Source organism: Tamandua tetradactyla, chromosome 1, assembly GCF_023851605.1.
Source record: "Tamandua tetradactyla isolate mTamTet1 chromosome 1, mTamTet1.pri, whole genome shotgun sequence".
NCBI lineage: Eukaryota > Metazoa > Chordata > Mammalia > Pilosa > Myrmecophagidae > Tamandua > Tamandua tetradactyla.
The window spans coordinates 5,021,788-5,041,505 of record NC_135327.1 but is presented as its reverse complement, the minus strand read 5'-3'; the positions used below and the strand labels follow the sequence as shown (position 1 = coordinate 5,041,505).

The 19,718-nt window shown below is 51.0% G+C and overlaps 1 protein-coding gene across 21 annotated transcripts in view; it reads right to left on the bottom strand.

Moving 5' to 3' along the window:
• ZMYND8 (zinc finger MYND-type containing 8) overlaps positions 1-19,718 on the bottom strand; it is a 141,582-nt gene that overhangs the window by 85,093 nt on the left and 36,771 nt on the right. For 13 of the 21 annotated variants that reach the window (XM_077167651.1, XM_077167669.1, XM_077167680.1 and 10 more), the window contains one exon: positions 6,705-6,853. In XM_077167651.1, the coding sequence (XP_077023766.1) occupies positions 6,705-6,853 (149 nt within the window). Of the gene's footprint in view, positions 1-6,704; positions 6,854-7,262; positions 7,580-7,679; positions 7,782-8,072; positions 8,169-13,148; positions 13,334-13,452; positions 18,341-19,718 lie in introns of those variants that run through there. The other 8 variants (XM_077167683.1, XM_077167691.1, XM_077167588.1 and 5 more) reach the window with 5 other exon arrangements.

Genomic DNA, 19,718 nt, shown 5'->3' with positions numbered 1-19,718 from the left:
GAGAATCAAGTCATGAAGCATGCAACGTGGATGGAGCTTGAGGACGTTATGCTGAGTGAGATTAGCCAGAAAACAAAAGGACAAATACTGTATGGTCTCACTGATATGAACTGAAATGAATGAGTGAACTTTGAAAGTTAAGAACACAAGTTACCAGGAGATAGAAAGAGGGTAGAGATTGGGCATTTGGAGCTGAAGGGGTACAGAATGGGCAACAGAACTGATTGTAAAGATCCAGAAATGGATAGCACAATACTATCTGGTGGCAGCACAACATTGTAGGTACACTGGACAAAGCTGAGTGTGAGCATGGGGGGGGGGGGGCTGGGGGCACGTATGACACCGGAAGAAAAGACAGAGGATGAAGACTGGGACAGTATAACTTAGCAACATCTAGAGTGGACAATGACAGTGATTAATGTACATATATAAGAATGTTTTCACATGAGGAACAAATGGATGTGTTGAAAATGGGATGATACACACGGAAAAAATGGTCAATGCAAACTAAAGTCTATAGTCAACCGTAACGTTGTAACATACTTCCACTGAATGTAACAAAGGCACTGTGCCAAAGCTAAACGTCAGCCAGCGGGGTAGGGGGTGGGGGGTAGATTAGGAGTTCTGTGCGGAAAAAAAGGAAATGTATAGACTGAGGTGGTGAAGCCATGGCTAAGTGATTATACAGGGAATCACCGATTTTTTACTTAGGTTGGATTGTATGACGTCCAAATAAAACTGCTTAGAGATGAAAAAAAGAAAAGAAAAATAAAAGCAAGGTTTCTCATTTCAACAAAATAAAGAAAATAAAGCAGGGGTTCTCGGCCTCAGCACCGGTGGCATTCTGGGGGTACAGCTCTTTGATAGTGGGGGTCTATCCTGTTACACAGGCTGCCAGAATATACATGCCAGGGCACCCCTTCCCCTGAGCTGTAACAATCAAAAGTATCTCCAAACAGTGTCATGTTTCTTCAGGGGTCAGATCTGCCCCTGTTCCAGGATGCTTTTTGTGTCTTTTGTAAGATAGAAGTAAGCTTTATTTTCAGTGCTGGACTTCCTGTCAACAAGTGAATACAGAACAGCTGGACTTCCTGTCAACAAGTGAATACAGAACAGGAATATTCGTTAAAGCCTAAACAAAACGGAGGAATTGACTGTGTCTACTCATCTCCCTAACTTCCAAGCCAAGCTTTTCCATCAAACAGCTGGACTACTGACATCTCAGAAATTAAGTGTGCCCCACTGTCCCCAGCTCCCCCCACTGGCTGAGGGTCGGTGCCCCTGGAGTATCATGGGGATATGTGGCTGTCCCATACCCTTTTGGGGAGCTCTCATTTTCTCTTTAAGCAGCAACTGTTGCTAAGAAGTAGCTGCCTGATTAATTGCCTTCTCAATCAAATACCTTTCCTGTCTACAGCTTGAGTTTCCTGCTCCATAAAATTAATCTGATAACAAACATGGAACATTTAAAAAAAAAAAAAAAAAAAAAGCAAGGTAATTCATTTCTTAACTCATCTTAAAAATCATAACTCATTTTTAACTCATTTCAGAACTCATAGCTCATTTTTCCATTTAAAATGAGTTATGATTTTTCTTCACCACATGTAAAAGGTATGTTACCACCCTGATAATAAGGCAAACCAGTTGCAACCTGTCTAATTATAGGATAACTAGGTTACAAGAGCAGATGTTTCTATTTTCCTTCTCCTTCCATGGGCTGCCTTAAACAGAGAAATGGAGAAGGGCTGTTCATCCACTTCCAGGATCTCTGTATCCCAGAAGCTGGAAAAAGGGCCAGAGATAAATATTTTAGGCTTTACAGGTTGCGTCTCTACCACGACCCAGTCCTGCCACTGGAGTGCCCAGGTGGGCACTGACAATGGGGCAGCAGATGAGTGTGGCTGCAGCTGATAACTTCACTTACAAAAACGAGCCTTGGGCCACAGTTTGCCGACCCCTGGTCTACACAGCTCAGGGACAGGGTGCTCCAGCTGTAAGCATGGGGTGCATGTGCCTGTGGGGGAGGGAAAAGGAGCACAAACTCAAACTCCTACAGAGGCCACGCAGGTAAAATAAAGGAAGCGGGAAAAACACATCCTTGCTCCAGCTTCTGTTCTCAGGCATTGGGCAGAAGAATGGATACTAAAAAAATATTTCTCTAAAAAAAAAAAAGAAAACACCACCTGGCCCTCGAGTGTAGAGAATGGCACTGGGGCTGGGCCTCGAGGCGGGTGAGACAGCAGAGGGGCAGAGTCCAGGCCATCTCAGGGGGCCACACCCACTCTGCTCCAAGCCGCTTCGCCTTGGGGAGAAGCCCGGGGTCCCAGCCCTTACCTGGATCCTGCTCTTACCTCTGTTTCCCTAACAGAGGACTTGGGTGAAACGTCCCAATTTTGAATGCACTGCATGGGCCCAGCAAAGGGAGCCCCCGCCTGCCCTCGTGCCCGCTTACACCCTGGCTCGGAGGGGGCAGGGCGGCCCATCAGGTCTCTGCCACGTTTGACCAAAGGATACATACCCACGGCCACTGCGCATAAATCTGCTAAGAGGTTATTTCCCAATCCTTTAATTAGCAAAGGAGACCTCTGCAAACTCAAATGTCCTGAGAATTAAAGATCAGGGTGGTACTTTTCAGTAAGAGACCTCCTGACACCCGGGGTGAGAGATTCCTTTTTTGTAAGGGGCTGCGCCGTCCACAGCAGGATGCTGAGCAGCCTGACCCTTCTCCACAAAAAGCCCGATGCGATGCCGAAAACAAGGTCCCAGCCTCCAGGACACCCCCCACCTCCAAGAGAAAACACCCGCGTTTTCAAATCCCTCCTGAGGCTGAAACCACTGGCCCAGTGAGCTTTAAGAAATGAATCATAAACCTGAGAATACTTTTCCCTCTAAAAATAACGAATGGATATTAAAGCTCTACTTAAAGCTCTCCGAAAAGTACTGAATTTCTGAAACATGAAAAATGGTGAAACAGGGTCCAAACTTAAGCTCAACCTTTACCTAGTAAAATACAAGGTCTCCACCAGAAATGGCAAAATTCAGGTTTGTTTTGTGTTTATTTTTTAATTTTTAATTAGGCCAGAAGGGCTTCTTTTTAGAAAGCTGGAACACAGAAATTAGAGACAAAGGAGGCAGAGAAACTTGGTATACACCAAAGTCAAAAAAAATAAAGAAAAAGAAAGAAAGAAAAGCTCCAATGCCAGCAGGGACCCAGCAGCAGAAGGAAGAAGGAAGCAGGTGGGCGTGAGACTCCAGGACACGCTGGGGAGTGGAGAAAACTGGAAAGCACAGGTTCTGCATCTAAAGGGGCAGACTCTATTCCGTTTTTATGATTTTCTGAGTTTTTATGAGAATCCAGAAATGATGGTTTTTATCTAAAAGCTCACAATCCTTAAATGCTGACAACTAACCAATTACATTATGTTGCTTGGTCAAATTCAGCATCTGCACGCACACCTACAATTCTCTGCTTTTAATTCCACAATTCTCCTTTTAAAAAACTGCTGTCCAGAATAAAAGAAGATGGATTTATATTCCCATGAAGAATACAGTTTTCACAGGACAGGACGCCCTATTATGTAGAGTTAAATGGGAAAATGAATTATGGGGTCAAAGTCCAGGAATTTCTTCTCCTTGCGGTTAAAGCTGTTCCCCTTTTGCCCACAAAGGTTTCCCGGTCGTTGCATCCAGGAGTTTTAGATCAGAGAAATAAATACAACGCTCCTAGTCCAAACCCCTATTTTACGAGGTACCTGAAGCTCAGAGATGGGACAGCAACTGAGAAGGCCCCCCATAAAGCGTCCCAGCTGCAGTGGGGGGGGGGCCCATGTCCAGGTCAGGAGCGTGCCCTGCAGTGGGGGGGGGGCCCATGTCCAGGTCAGGAGCGTGCCCTGCAGTGGGGGGGGGGCCCATGTCCAGGTCAGGAGCGTGCCCTGCAGTGGGGGGGGGAGGCATGTCCAGGTCAGGAGCGTCCCAGCTGCAGTGGGGGGGGGGGGCCATGTCCAGGTCAGGAGCGTCCCAGCTGCAGTGGGGGGGGGGCCATGTCCAGGTCAGGAGCGTGCCCTGCAGTGGGGGGGGGGGGGGAGGCATGTCCAGGTCAGGAGCGTCCCAGCTGCAGTGGGGGGGGGGGGCCATGTCCAGGTCAGGAGCGTCCCAGCTGCAGTGGGGGAGGCATGTCCAGGTCAGGAGCGTCCCAGCTGCAGTGGGGGGGGGGGGGCCATGTCCAGGTCAGGAGCGTCCCAGCTGCAATGGGGGGGGGGGCCCATGTCCAGGTCAGGAGCGTCCCAGCTGCAGTGGGGGGGGGGGCCCATGTCCAGGTCAGGAGCGTGCCCTTGCAGCACATGACCCCCGCCGACCGCTGCACCCATGATGAAATGAGCACAATCGGGCCCTGTGGCCGTCACCCACTCTCCGCTCCCTTCCACACCCGTGGCCTTCTGCATCCATTCAGCAGCGTCGGGCTGGGCACCCACGCAGAGCCCAACTGGGGTCCAAGGCACCGGGGGGACACTGGCCCCAGCTTCCTGAGGCTGCCCGTCCAGGCACAGGGCTGCGGGCATGAGGGCTGGAGGCGTTACAGAAACGGTACGAACACGTGGCTGGGAAAAGCCAGAGAAGGAAACACCCAAGGAGTTCAGCTTCCGGGAGGAGAGGCGTGAGCCTGCTCTAGCAGGACAGGCAGGCGCTCACCACATGTGCCCGCAGCAAGGAGGCGCCACACACAGAAGGTCTGATGGGCAACTCTGGGAAAAGAGGGGTGGCCCAGGAAACGGAATTTCTGGCCAAGTTAGGGCCTTGGGGTTATCTGTGGGGTTCACGCTTCTCAGTTAACCTTCAGTCCTAACAGCTGTGGAACAGCTTCTGGGCAAGGAGGGGGCTTGCTGCCGGCTGACAGCCAGGTAGGCAGGTCCAAGCTCATGAGCAGCTGACCCGCTGGGAACCCTCAGGAAGGAAACTGAACCTCTCTGAACCTTCCTCACAGGGTTGTCATGAACAACACATAAAAGGAATACATCAGGACCCAGCACCCCACAAGCACTGCTTCTGGTAGCATTATCATTAACACCATCATGTTTTCTTCAAATTGCGACAGTCTCGAAAATTTATTTATCACACACCAGATGCTTCTCCCAGAATGGGATTCCCCACTCGTTAGGCCTGGGCTGTCCAACAGGGTAGCCACTGCTTCCACTTAAATTCAAGTAAAATTACATTTTAAAAATCCTGTCCCTTGGTCACACCTGTTACTTTGGAGCTCTGCACAGCCTCATGTGCTCAGGGCACCAGCAGAGATGTGAAAACATTTCCACAGCTACTCTGTATTATCTAACGTATAGATTATGAGGTCATTTGTTTTGTTTTACTTCGCCCGAGCCTGGCTTAACTTTTAGTTTATTATTATTATTTATATCATTTAGTTCAATTAATTCACCCAACAACCCAGTAAGATGAATAGTATCACCCAGCAGCAACCAATTCAGCAGATGAGAAAACCAGTAACAAAGAGGTTAATGTCACAACCCTACGAAAAGCAGAGCTGACATTTCACTATATAATTTTGAGAATGTAAATAGATTAGTGCTTAGAAATGTACACCTCTCACAGCTCTGGCATTTAACTGTTGCTAGGTCTCTTCCTGTGAAAGCAACAGCCCTGTTTTACTCGACCTGAGCCCGCCAAGGCGCGGCCCAGGGATTAACAACACACAACGTGGACGAGAGCACCCCTGTGCGCCACGGGAACCCCTGGGGGACGCGGTTTCTTCAGGGCTCCGAGGCCTGACCTTGCAGCCTTGCGGAGGGCAGGGGGAGAGGGAAATTCCACCAGATCCACTGACACACCTCTCGCCATTCTGAGTCAGAAGAACGGCTAGCCTGCATCAGGGGTTTGTTTTTTATTTTTGGCATGGGCAGGCACTGGGAATCGAACCCGGGTCTCCGGCACGGCAGGCGAGAACTCTACCACTGCACCACTGTGGCCCTCCCTGGGTCAGGAAATTTTAAAGCCAGAAAGTTCCTAGATAAGACCCAAGATGGCGAAGAGACCGACCCTGCCTGGTTCCCTGGCCCAGCTGCCCGGGGGGTACAGTCTGGAAAAGAATTGGTTGCCAGTCCGTACTCAATGACAAGGAATTAGGAATGATTATCAGTGTCTACCTTGTACCCAGATGTGAACCCTTCATTTCACAGATGAGAAAACTGAGTCCGGCAGGGAGCAAGACTTAACCTCAGCCAACAAATCGCCTCCCCAGAGTCTTACTGACAGCACCCACGTGAGGGAGAAACTCCCCAGGCCACACCGGGAGAAGTAAAACAATTGGAAAAGACATTAGTTTCCTGGGTTGAGGGTCTTTACAACAGCTTTGGGGGCTGTGGCTTACTCCTTGGATGTGGTATTACTTGGAAGTAATAAGCAAAGAAAAATAACTCCCCAGATCCTAAACAGCCTCATATCATCTCATTTGGGTCACTGCCCTGTCCCCAAAACCCGCTGGAAATTTTTTTTTTTTTTTTATTAATTAAAAAAAATTTACAAGAAACCGCTGGAAATTTTTATGTGGGCACATGTTGAGCTGTCCCATCTGTCCTATGCAAAGGACAGCCAGCACAAGGCAGCTCCGTGGATGCCCAGAGCAGGGGCTCCTCGAAAACCCCCTGAGCCCCACGCGTCTCCCAGTGGCCTCTGCTCCCCCAGGACTCCTTTACCTGCTCCTTACTGTTATTGTTGAGTAAGCCGGGTTTCTTTTTCTTTTTAATGGGGCTTGTAGATGTGTCCTGCGGTGAGTGGCCATTGGAAGAATGTGGAGGGCTGGGGAACTTTCTCTTCTGGGCTGTTCTCTCGGTCGAGCCAGGATCTGTAAGAGATACACGGGACCACACGTTTCAACGCAGCCAGGGGAACTGGGCTCCATGGGGCTGTACGGACAGTTGATTCTGTCCCCCAAACTCCCTGTATCATTTTAGCATCGCTCCTCCCACTCTGTCACCCGTCTCAGTCACCTGTCTCAGTAATTACACAGTCTTATTTGACCCACAGAAAATGTTGTTAAATTTCACTTGTTGTCAAAATATAAAAATTGGGAAACTGCACATGATAATCTAGATTTCCATCTTCACTTTAAAAAAAAACAGGGCCTGTTTCCCCTCATTGGACCAGCTGATGCTGAAACATAGCCACCTACTTTTAGACGGGAATGTGCGCTCCACTGTGCCATACTCCCCACCCTTCCCTATTGTGACTCTGCCAGGGAGGCTGAGACCCACCTGCTGTGCCGTTACCGGGGTTATTTTTCTTGCCCAAAGAAATATTTCTTCTCCATACCCATGTCTGATGGCGAAAGCAAGAAACCACGACCATAGACCAAGCAGGCCACAAATTTCCAAAAACTGAAGGGGAATATATTTCTTTGTGAACAAGAACAGCATTTGCATATGCTTATCGGATTTTAAAAAGTGTGACCCCATAAAAACAATGCACCAAGTTCTTGTGACCCAGTGTCCAGGAGGCATGTGCTTGACACCCTTCTCCAAAGAGATCACAGCAGGTAACTTCTCAACAGTTTTCACCCACCCTTGTCATCCCTCCCCTCTTATTTTTCATTCTCCCAGAGCGTCATTTAAACCATTCAGTCTTCACTGCCTTCGCCTCTAAAAACACTTCCACAACCATTCCATCTTCACCTGCAAGGACTGGAATCCATTCCATGCCAGAGTGGTCCTGTTAGCCAAGGAAAAATGGTATTAGGGAGCAGCTTGGCGCCCCTTATGTCCTGAGAACGTGAGCTACAGGAACCAGGAGAGAAGAAAACGATGCCGAGAGTTACTGGAGGCAATATGATGGATGGAAAGATCTGGAAGGCAACTATCCCCAAAGCTGACACGACAGAACTCCCCTCCAGTTTCAGCACCCAAGGCCAGCCCAGCTGCAAGATGCACGTCTGTCCTGTGATGGCAGATTAATGAGGTGCAATATGGCCACACCGGAGGGGCCCTAAAAGGCCTTCTGCTGGTTTTGATGGAAGCACCTTTCAGCAACTCACAACGGAAGCCAATGAACTGCTCTGGAAAACTCACTGCTTCATCGCCCAATGCACAGGACGGACGCTCCAGATCCACCAGGCAGATGAAAATCCCAGACAAATTTTCAGAGCGCTGTGCTGAGACAAAGCCCTAGGAGGAAATTAAATGCAAACCATAGCACCCTGAGAATGAGCAGACACCCCCAGAGCGGCGGCGCTCATCCCACAGACATCAAAACGGAGGCCCCGAGAGCACCCCCAGTCGGCTCAAAGGCACAAGAGAGATAGTTAGTGAGAAAACTCACTAAAAAGGGAGAGCCTGGGATCAGCGCGTCCCCAGGAGAGAGGCACCTCTCAGTCTCGCATGGGTCCTCACCCCACATGCCATCAAATGTGCAAACTCTCATGCTCTCCACATAACCTTTGACCTGAAGGAAGTTTCTAGAACACATTCTGTACAGTCACAGGCGAGCCAAGCACATGCAAGAAGATTCCACTGCAGCACAGGGTGTGTGCCACACACCCAGAAATAACAACAACCTACAGTGCACAACCAGAGACTGCTCTGCTATCACTAGCCTTACAGGTACCCAGCAGCACAGGGCGGCACCGCGGCACAGGCTGACACACGACCACCTCCGTGCTGCCGTGTCAGGTTGAAAAAGGCAACGTGAGTCCAGCACAATTACTGACAATGTCTGTCTAGTACCATTTGGGTTGGGGTAGTCCCCACACCCCTCAAAAAAAAAAAAAATCTAATGCATACATCCATGTTTGTACAAGCCTAGCATATTCCTAGGAGAACACAAAAGTATGATTTGGCTCTAAAATGGGGAATGGCGGCTGCCCTGAGGGAGGAGAGCCTGCCTGGAGGGGGAGGATTATTTTCCACCGTGCACCCCTGTGTACTGTGTTTATCATGGGCATGGATTACTTTATCAAAATAATGAAAATTAAAAATGATGCATTTAGAAGGTTGAGTTTCACATAAAAAAGCAGCAGGTGCAAACCAAAGTCAGTAATGAGGGGTGAGGGAGACCCGGCACAGGATCAAAAAACTCCATCAGCTGGGCCAGTCCGGCCGGCTCACGGCAGGCTCATCATACTTTTGTGTTCTCCTAGGAATATGCTAGGCTCGTACAAACATGGATGTATGCGTTAATTTTTTTTTTTTTTTGAGGGGTGTGGGGACTACCCCAACCCAAATGGTACCAAATGGTGGAGCTGATAAACCCAAACAACTCTGAGCACCAGTGTGCACACGGGCAAGAGGGTCTCAGGGTTGACGCATCCTGGAAGAAATGGCATCTCAGCCAGCCAAAAATCAAAAGCAATCTTGCATTTTGGTTTTGGTTTTACAGGCTTGGTTTTGTTGGTGGGTGGATTTTGAGAAAAGGAAGTATGTTCAGGAAAAAACATGTATTATCCCTCCTCATTGCCAAGGACACTCTCAGCCCCCTCCCACTAAATGCCATTAGTACCTTCAAAGACAGCGACATAAACATGTTAAAACATCGACTGTGACGACAAATGCACGGCTACGTGATGACACTGGGAACCACTGATTGCACAATTTGGATGATTATATATATATAGAACATACAGCTCAACAAAACTGCATTAAAAGACAAAAACTATGACAATAATAAGTGTCCCCACATATTTCCCAAACACGCCCCTCACCCCAAGACCGCTACCCTCTGAACAACCACTGAGCCCAGCCAAAGCTCAGTCAACAACCTCTGGAGCCAAAGGAGTAAAGGTCCTCCTTGGGAGGCTTACTGCACCTGTGGCTGGTCCCCCAGAACGGTGGTTCCCCATGTGTGATCCCTGGAGAAGTGGCAGCAGCACCACCTGGGAATGTGCTAGAAACCTGCAGAATCAGGAGCGGGTGAGCCCATTCCTGGGTTTTCATCACAAGCCCTCCCTGGGATCTGGATGCATCCCAGCCTGAGAACCACCACTCGGGGCGCGTGTCTGTGAAACAGGGTCTGAGGGTGCCAAGGCCAGGGCAGTGTTCTCCACCCGGGTCAGCCAACCCCTCGATTTTCTTACCACTGGCCGTGGGGCTGGACTGCTCCCCAGGTGGCCAGGGTGGAAAAGGAGGACCGAAGCCAAAGAGAAAGCCCTCGGCAAGTCTGTACTTCTCACCCTCAAGGCCTCAGCTGCAAAATGGAGGGGGGCGGGGGGAAGGCACGCAAGACAAACCAGACCAGTCTTCACCAGAGGTCCATGAAAGTGTTTCAGGGACCTGCAAGCCACGCGCCACCACCATTCTGCACGTGGACGTGCTCTCCAGGGAAGAGGGGGTCACAGCCTACGTCCCCCTCTCCAAGGTGTCCTCAACACTAGGTATTAGAAACTACAGGCCCAGAGGACCCAAATGCCCCTTCTGAACTGCAAAGCTCTGTAATTCTACGGGAAAGAGAAGACAACCCACTAGATAACAAGACGATCACAACTACTTAGAGCCAGGAAGGCTTGTGCCCACCAAGAAGCAAAAAGAGAAACTGAGGTCCTGCTGAGAAAGAGGCCACCGGCCCAAGGCTGCACACCCCTGAAGACTGCAGCCTCGTGGTCTCAGCAAACACGGAGAGTCGAATCCTGCTCCCTGTCACAAACACACTAATTCCCCCCGAGACTAATTCCCCCCGGAGTTAATGGGAGTTCAGCAGCTATATCCAAGGGGTAGAAATTTAATAGGTTGCAAACAACAGACACATCTGTCAACAGTAGAGGCTTTCAATGAAGGCGCTTAGGGAGAGAAAATGGGAAATGCCTGCTGGATTCAGCGTCCTTCAGACGTATGAGATGGCAGGTCAGGGTTCCCACTTTAAAACCAAAGCACACCAGCGGGGACAAGGCCACTGGGGATGATGGATGGTGGGGGGAAGCCTTGCTGGAGCACGTTAACCAAACAGACCTTAAAGATGTTTTCCAGAAAGCTGAGTCAAAGGTTTTTGGGTTGTTTTTTCTTCCCTCCCTTCTTTAATGATTTAACTCTGACGAGGACATATTGCTAAGCACATTTCATCTGTACGCTTGGAACGATGACAGCCAACGGAGACCGAGTCACCAGGCAAAGTGGCTCCCCCTTGATCCGAGAACTTTCTGCTGCCTTCTCTTGAGAAGCAGGACAGGAGCCTCCACAAGTTGGCTTCTAATGGGTTAACGGGGCGTGGGAGGGGTGCCGCCTTGGGGCCCGAGGACAGGGCAATGACTCAGGAAAACAGCTTGGCAGCGAGCAGAAGGCAGCACAATGTCCTCTCCATGTGACATTTCACTGAAATCTTAATAACATGGATAGAGCTGCTGGATATTAGGAACCAAGTGTGTGATGAGATTTGTCACAAACCTATATCCCCCCCTTCTTAGCATTTCCCAAATGTCCTTGTCTACAAGGTCCTCTGACTTCACAGACACTCTTACTTCCAACTAAGCTGGCCTCTTACGGTCTCCTTGGTCACAGAGAAACAGCAAGGATCTCCTTTCATTGCTTTCAAGGTCCGAGGCCCTGTTCGAATGCTGCCCCTGTACTTCACTCCAGCTCACCTGCCCAAGGTCACACAGCATCTGTCACAAGGCTGGGATCTGAGCCAGTGCGACACTGGCCACACGGCCTTAACACCAGGAAGGCGCTCGTCTCAGCTCTGCAGTTAGAGGGCTTCCCACCCCAGGGCCTGTGTGTTTAATGTGTGCTCTCCTTTGTCCTTCTTTTTTCCCCAACTGCAGGCGGAGGGGTCAGGGGACAGGGTGGGAGGCTCTCCAGCAAAGAGCTCCAGGAACTGGGTCACTCACTGGCGACGCCACTCTCTCAAAGCCAGTCCCCAGGAAGCAGGCTTTTCTCCACATCTTCCAATCGGGACCGCGGGACCCAGCCTCCAATGCTCTGTGGCCACCTCCCCACCCTTTGTGCCAGCCCCGTCCAGGCCTGCTGTGTCCAGACCCCCCCACCCACATCCGGCCTGAGTCACAGCACTCTCGGTTCTCCAGGGTCTAGGAAATGACACACCAGTACAGGGAATTGCCTCCTCCCCTGAGGCAGAGGGCCGCAGCTGGAAGGCTGGGCACTGCCCCCAAGGACCAGCCCAGGGGTGTTTTCGTGGGTGTCAGGTTTCCTTGATGACGGCCAGCCTGCTGGAGTCCAAGGGAAACTTGGTCAAGGGGATTAGCAGGCCACAGAGGTGGGGGTCAGCGTGGGGTGCCCGGGGGCTTCTAGACAAGCTCCTGGGATAGTCCTGGGCAACCCAGAGTGAGCCGCTCATCCTCCATGGAACTCAGGGGTGACTGCTCTGAGGGACCGACCCGGGGTGGCAGATCGTAGAGACAGACAGCACAGTCAGCAAGACGCTCGCTGGCATCAAACTGCAGAATCTAGGTCTGCAACTTCCCAGCTGTGTGACCTTAAGGGAGCGACTTAACGCCTCTGTGCCTGTTCTGTAAAATGGAGATAACGGCACCTCGCTGAGTCACGGAAGGATTAGATGAGTTAATTCACGTATAAGATCTTAGGACAGTACCTGGCAAAGACTAAGCATTCGATAAATGTTACTCTTTTTTTAAAAACTGAGACTCATTCCTCCTCCTTCTTCCCCACCCACCATTCTAAAAATACAGCCTCGCTTTCTCACAGGAGTATGTTCAACCAGTGCCAAAAGTTCAAAGTTACAGAGAACAGGAGGCCAAAATCGGCCAGGATGTGATTTCTCCACTTCCATCAGACTGTAGGGCTGCCTCGGGGAACGGGGAAGGCAGGGTCAGAGCAGAGGTTGACCCTGCCGGGGCTGGGACGGCAACCGCAGCCAACACTCCCCGTAACTGCCAGGCCTCCCCAAAGCCTGCTTCAAACAGGGCCACACGCTGCTCTCCCAGGAGCAGGAAAGCAGAGATGGGCTCATCATTTCAGGGCACGCAGCAAATGCAGACACAGAGCAGATACCCAGAAGGCCTCTCTACCCCAGACCTGCAGGTCCTCCCAGCTAGTCATTGCATCATTGCATCATCATGAAACAAAAGCAGGGAATGTCCTCCGGGGAAGGGAGCAGGAATGGAAAGTGGGGAGCGAGGGATGGGGTGGGAAACGGGTGACTCTCCTCTTACAGCAGAGAATGCCTAAGCAAAGGGGACAGACCTGCGGGCGGAAACCCTTGTCACCTGCTCCAGCCCTGCGCGTCTACACCGCAGAGGCCGGGCAGCTCCTGCAGCAGGGCTGGCCGCACCGGGGACTGTGCCGCGCCTCTGAAAGGCCCCGCCTGCCAACGGCTCCTCCAGACCCAGGGACAGCAGAGCTGGCGTGGAAACGAGGCAGTGGGACAAAGGGGCCTTTCTCAACGTAGGGAAATGTCACTGGACCGGGAACCCCGTGAGCTCCAGAGGCAAAGCCTGGGAGAGAGATGCCCAGGGCCCAGATGCCTGAGCCGTGCGCGGGCACTTACCTGCCATGGGGAGAGCGGCGCGGCGCGGGGGGCCCGGCCTCCCTACTCGCAGAGAGCAGAGGCTGACACACGACAGACATTCCTGCTTCCGGATCCTCAGCGGCCTCTCCCAGGGGGAGGAGGAAGCAGCAGAGAGGCCAGACTCGGAGGCCCCGCGCGCCAGGCCAGCCCTGGTCTTGCGCATGGGGTCCGCCACCACCTCGGAGGGGCAGCAACCTGCCTCAATGTCCCCGGCTTGTGGCTCTAACTCATCGCCCGCGACAGCAACTCGGCTAGGAGGGAAGTCTTCAGTACACAGCACTCAAGAGCCACTTATTTCACCAGATGCGAATCAACAAACCAAATCAGGGTGGTTCTGCTGATTGAAGCAAGAATATCAGAAGGGGGGTGGGGGGGGGCTGTTGTGGTTGTATTTAAGGTATTTTTTTTTAATTTGTAACTAATTCAGATGATCTTTAGTTGTGATGTGCCTGTGTTGGAAACAAGAAAGCCATCCTTTCCCACACGCACCCTGTATGACTGCGTGTGTGTCTCTCTTGTTCTCTCTCTCTCTCTCTCTCTCTCTCTCTCTCTCTCTCTCACACACACACAATAATGCAGAAGTGGCAATTAAAGGGCACAGTCATATGTAAAAGGTGAACTTCCAAACTAGCCTGGCAGGACCGAAATTGCTTCCATCTCTGGAAACGAGGCTGATTTACAAATGAATTCAGTGTTTAGCTCTCAACAACCACAGAGCCAATTGCGACGCGGGCTGCCCTTTTCCTCCTCCTAGCTGGGATGAGGCCTTTTGGAAAAAGGACATCTCAACAGGAATTTCCTGGTTCAAGAATTCCAACCTCGGTCAAACCTCACAAAGGGGGCCCGGGGCGGAGCCCAGCTCCCTACAAGAAACCGCGGCCGGCGCCCACCCCTCGGCAGCCCCAGAAAGCGGCGACGAATGTGTGCGCATTATCTGAGGCCCTGCAGACCCGACCAAATCACCCAGGAGAATGTGGAAGAACCGGTTGCTTTTGGCCCTCACATCGGAGGTGGCTAATGAGGGCTGGCAGAGGGGTTCTGGCGGCTGAGACCCATTTGTATTATTTATCCCGGCTCCAGGGACTCGGCCAGGGCGGGCCTTGGGGGGTGCCGGGGGCAGGGACAGCATTCCCGTCTCAATCTCGCCTCACCCTCCCATCCCCCAGCCACGCTCGGGTTCAGGAAAGCTCAGGTGCCCGTGGCTTTCAAACTGCAACAGGGAATTGCGGCATCGGAGAACCAATTCAGAGACAAAAAGAGTTCTGTGCCAGCAGCAGCTGAAGCACAGAAGAGCTGAGAGAAGGGAAGGGAAGGAAAGAGGCTTCGTCGAAAGGGAGGTAGATAAAGGAAGCGCCACTGGGAACCGAGCAACGTCCCTCCACGCCCCGGGGGCCCCTGCTTCCCATTTGGCCTCTCCAAAGTCACCTTAACGGAGACAAGAAAGTTCTCTGTGCAAGGGTAGGCTTCTACAGCCACCTCACAGCGGTCCTTCGAGAGAAGACGGGAAGTAACCTCAAGGTCCACTAACAGCAGACCGCGATGCGATAGGTTATGATGCAGCCATAGAGGAACCACACTGTATGGACTGGCACAGAATGAAATCCAAGTGAAAAAAAAGGCCAGAAATAGAGTCCGTGTAAAAGAAACAGGGGTCTGCGTTTAGAAAGGGCTGGAAGAGCACGCAGGAAACTATACCTGCAGGACTCCGCTTCGAAGTCTTTGCGGTCATGTTGCTGTATTTAACTGCAGATACTTTTAAATGGCTGTGGGGTCCACAGATAAGAACAGATAACATTCTGGGGGCTCTCTCTCACTACCCGCCAGGCACACAGAGGCCCAGGCACGGTCCCCATCTGCAGGGCCTACCCCAGCGGGCTGTCAGTAGGCTCTCAATACAAGCTTCCAGCACCCATCGGGTGCCCCTCAGAAGGGGCTGCTCAGACATGCTGCTGCGCATCCCGCGATGCACAGGACAGCCCCCCACGACAAGGACTGACTCAGCCACAGGAGCCCACGATGGCAAGACTTGAGAAACCCCGGTGCAAGGAAACTTCCTTGTGTAAATAAATAATCCACGCCTGGCGGCATGTGCACCCATGAAGAAGGAAAACGATGCCTAATGCTTCTTCCACTCAGCCTGACTTCAGCTATCAAAAAGAGAAAAGGAACAGGACCAGTGAGTCAACAAATAAGAACTGAGCAACTATGGACATCCGTGCTGCCAGGGGAGCCGGCAGGTCCATCCTCATGGGCAGGGAGTCAGGAACAAGAGCGGGGGAAAAAAAGAGAAAAGAGCTTCCTTTTGTGCAGCCCTTTCGGATCTGCAAGGCATATTCTAAAAGACACCTATGGACTGACTTACACTGCAGTTTTCGAGGTGGTGTGTACCGAGAATATCCCCATGTAATCAGCAAAGAAACTGAGGTCCAAGAGAAAGGGGCCCACGGGGAAAAGTGGCTAGTAAATGTAGAATGATTGAGAAACCGGTTACAGATGGACAAAAAGCTGGGGCGGAGGGGAACAACAGGAGTTTGTGTATGTACAGAGGGAAGTGGGGTAGCTAGGAAACATTTCTGTATTTCCTTCTCAAACCAGGCTCATGCAATTCACAGCTGCTATTTACTGAGGAGCTACTTTATGAATTGCATAAGGTCATGATGCTGCTTCTATCCCCATTTTACAGGTGAAGCTCAGGAGGGCAAACTCACTTATGCGCATAAAGCCCGGGGGGCACGGGCATGCCGGGGATTCCATCCTGGCTGGGTCTAACGCCACAGCCCTCACCTGCACCGGTCACCTGGTCACCTGCCTCCCTGACGTGAGCGGCACCTGATGACTCCCAGCACGAGGCCGAAGCCCACACAGACAGCCTCTGCCAGGAGCGTAGGCTCCGGGGCCAGACCCCTAGGTAGCTATGAATCCAAGTGCCGCCATCTGCCCGCTATGCACCCCTGCACACACTGTTAGTCTCTCTGTGCCTCAGTCAATGCAGCTATAAAATGGGTATAACATGGGATCTTCCTCTAAAGGGTTCTTAGGATTAAATGACATAATACATGTAGGGAACAGCATCTGGCATATCAAAGCACCAAGGACTGTTACTATTATTAAAACCCACTAGGGTAAGCAGGTGCCAGAGCAGACAACCCAGAAACCTCGAGCTTCCCCACACCCATTGGTATCTTCACCATGGTTTGCACTGGACTAGTTCTTCCCAGCCGTTCCAGGAAAAGAGAGTCACCTGGTGAGAAACACAAAACTTCTACAGGAAACTCTCTCCAGCTGGCACAGGTTCCACCAAACCAGACTCACAATCCCCCCAGGGCTCAGGCTTTCTCTCCGGGGAGGCCACAATCCCAGCCCCACCCTCCCTAATTGACCTTATTTCCAAAATAAATGCAAGTTTCTCCCTACTCAAGTGAGGCCCAAGGCCCAAGGAGTCTGGTACTGATCCTTGAGTAGATCAAGTCCAGACTCGATGGGTTGTGTGGCCTCTCTCTGAGTCCCAAATGCACCGAAGAATGTCAAACCTTGCAAGGTTTGGATGAAGACGCCTCGGCCAAGATGTTTTCCTTCCCCAGCCATCACTTCTGCCCTATCCAAGTTCGGTCCAACCTTCAGAGCCTCGCTCAAACGCGGCCTTAATCCAGACAGGTACCTGGATGCAGTAACACCTGCTACTTCACAGGTGCCAGGCTCATCCAAGCCCTGTGACTGCCCACTGGCTGGCCTGCTCCCTCACCTGCCCCCCATCAGCCTTCTTCAAACCTAACAAGACCCTCTCCTCCTTCTTCCCTCCAAGATATGCCTTCGTTCTTGGAATACAAGACCCAACATTTTCAAGACCTAGATGCCCCAACTGATGGGGTCCTGCTCACCTTTTTTCCTCCATTTGCTCAGCTCTAACCATAAAGGTCTCCTTTCTGCTCCGCACAACAAGCCAAGCTCAGCTGCACTTGCTGGCTCCTCCATCTAGAGTGTTCCATGCCCCAGCCTTCCATAGCAGGCAACTCTGAGCTTTTGGCTAAGACGTCATCTCCCGGCAGAGGCCTTCTGGGAGCTCCCCCTGCCTCCAGACTCCTTATTATGTAACTTCCACCTTAAAAGCAATTTTCTCTCTTTGTTTATTGTGCCTCCCCCAGAAGTGTGCTTCACCTTACCTAACTGTCCTTCTCTGCTGTAGCACAGGCCTGGTACACGGCCCCGTAAACACATGAGGGTGCAAAAAACAAGCCCCGGAGGGGGCAGCAAAGGCCCCCCGTGGGCCAGCCGGGCCTGACCCACAGGCCACTCCAGCTTTTCGTCCCCAGACTCAGAATCTCTCCCAGCAAACCCAAACGGCAGGAGGGTTGCAGAATCAATGGGGCAGATCACACAAGGGAAGCTGGCCATTTCAGAGTCAGAAAATAAAAAACTAGAGCAGAAAATTCCCTTTTTCTACAGGGCTCCATCCACTCTTGCCTCTTGCTTAAAGGGCCATTTCCCCACAAGGGTTCCAGGTTCCCTAAATAAGGACTTCTATGCAGAAAGTGATTGTTGAAAAGTGAGGAGGGGGACTAGGAGATTTTCTCAGGTCACCCATACTTTCAGAGCTATTGTTTCAGAGTCATTTACCAAAGAAAACAATGATTTTCCCCATGGAAAACACACTCCCTGCTAAGAGAGGCTTCCCACCTCCCACAGAGCTCACCACTTCACCACATTTTTTAGTCCTGGGTTCTTGTCCTTTTAAGTGTGAGAAGCCCTGCCCAGCACCTCCCCCTGACCCCCGCCTCCTGTGTCTCCATTTCTGCCTGTGCAATGCAAAGCAATGAGGGCTCAGCCTCGGAAAAGGGAAAGTAAAAAATTATTTTACAAGTTCATCTTTCCCCATCCCACTCAATGGGCATGAGGCAAGAGGCATTAAATCTGCTCTGTCCTCCTCCTTCTAGGTTCCCTCAGGTTTCTCAGTGTCAGCATCTAGCCAGGGTTAGATAAGTCTAGAATTTAAAGCTACAGGTCTGTCGGGCAAGATGTCCCTCAACGCTCACCAACTACTAAGGCACCTGGTCCCAACCCAAGAAGTGGACATGCGAGCCGCAGGGCAGCCCCTAAAGGAAGAGCAGAGATGGGAGTTACTGAAATCTTCAAGGAGATGGGGACACGAGCAGGTCAGACCTAAGAGGAGAGTCACGTGACAGTAGGCCACATAAACTAAAGTGATACAGAAGGGGAGTGGTCAGTGACAAGGAAACCGATCGAGGAGGCCCTACAGCCACCGCCTAGACCGGAGGTGGCCAACGACAGGCCGGCAGGGCGGCAGGCCGGAGTCATCCACAGCCAGATGTGGCTCTTAAAAGGAGAGAGGAAAACAATTTGGCAGTTTCTCAAAAAGAGAGACCAGCCTAGGAGCCCAGCAATTCCACTGCTAGGTGTGTAAAGAATTGAAAACGGGAACTCAAATAGACACTTGCACACCGTGTTCACAGCAGCATTATTCACAAGTGCCAGAAGGTGGAAACACACCTAGCGTGCACCAACAGATGAGCGGGGAATCAGAGCGTGGAGTATATACACAAGGGAAAGTTACGGCATAAAGCGGAATGAAGCTGGGACGCATGCAAATGACATGGAAGAGCCCTGAAGGCACCACGTTGAGTGAAATAAGCCAGACACCAAAGGGCAGATATTAAAAAATTCAATTTATGTGACTATCCAGACCAGGCAAATTCATGAAGGACAGAAAGCAGATTAGAGGTTACCAGAGCCTGGGGGAGAGGACATTGGGAGATCACTGCTTAATGGGTACGGAGTTTCTGTTAGGGTTCATGAAAAGTTTAGCAAATAGAGAGTGGTGATGGTTGTGGAACGTTGCAAATATAACTGATGCCACTGAACTGTACACTTAAAAATGGTTAAATGGCAAATGTCACGTTATATCTATTTTACCGTGATAATTTTTTCTTAATTTGGGAGAAGCTGTATGAAAAAATTCAGACTCTTACTTTTCTGTTAAAAAAAAAAAAATCAGAAGATCCAGCCACATGGGATGGCACTTCCACATGCAGGGACCTTCCAGGGGGTACTCTGGGGACGGAAGGCAAACTCCCATTTGTCAAGGTCTCCGTTTCTCTTACCTTTTATACAATTACATCTAAACTTAAAAACTGCTTTAAGAATCTAACGGGGCAGGAGAAAGCAAAAAAAGGGAAGAAAATAAGTAGAGAAGTCAGAGGTGGGGGATGCTTTGCTAGGATGGCTGCATT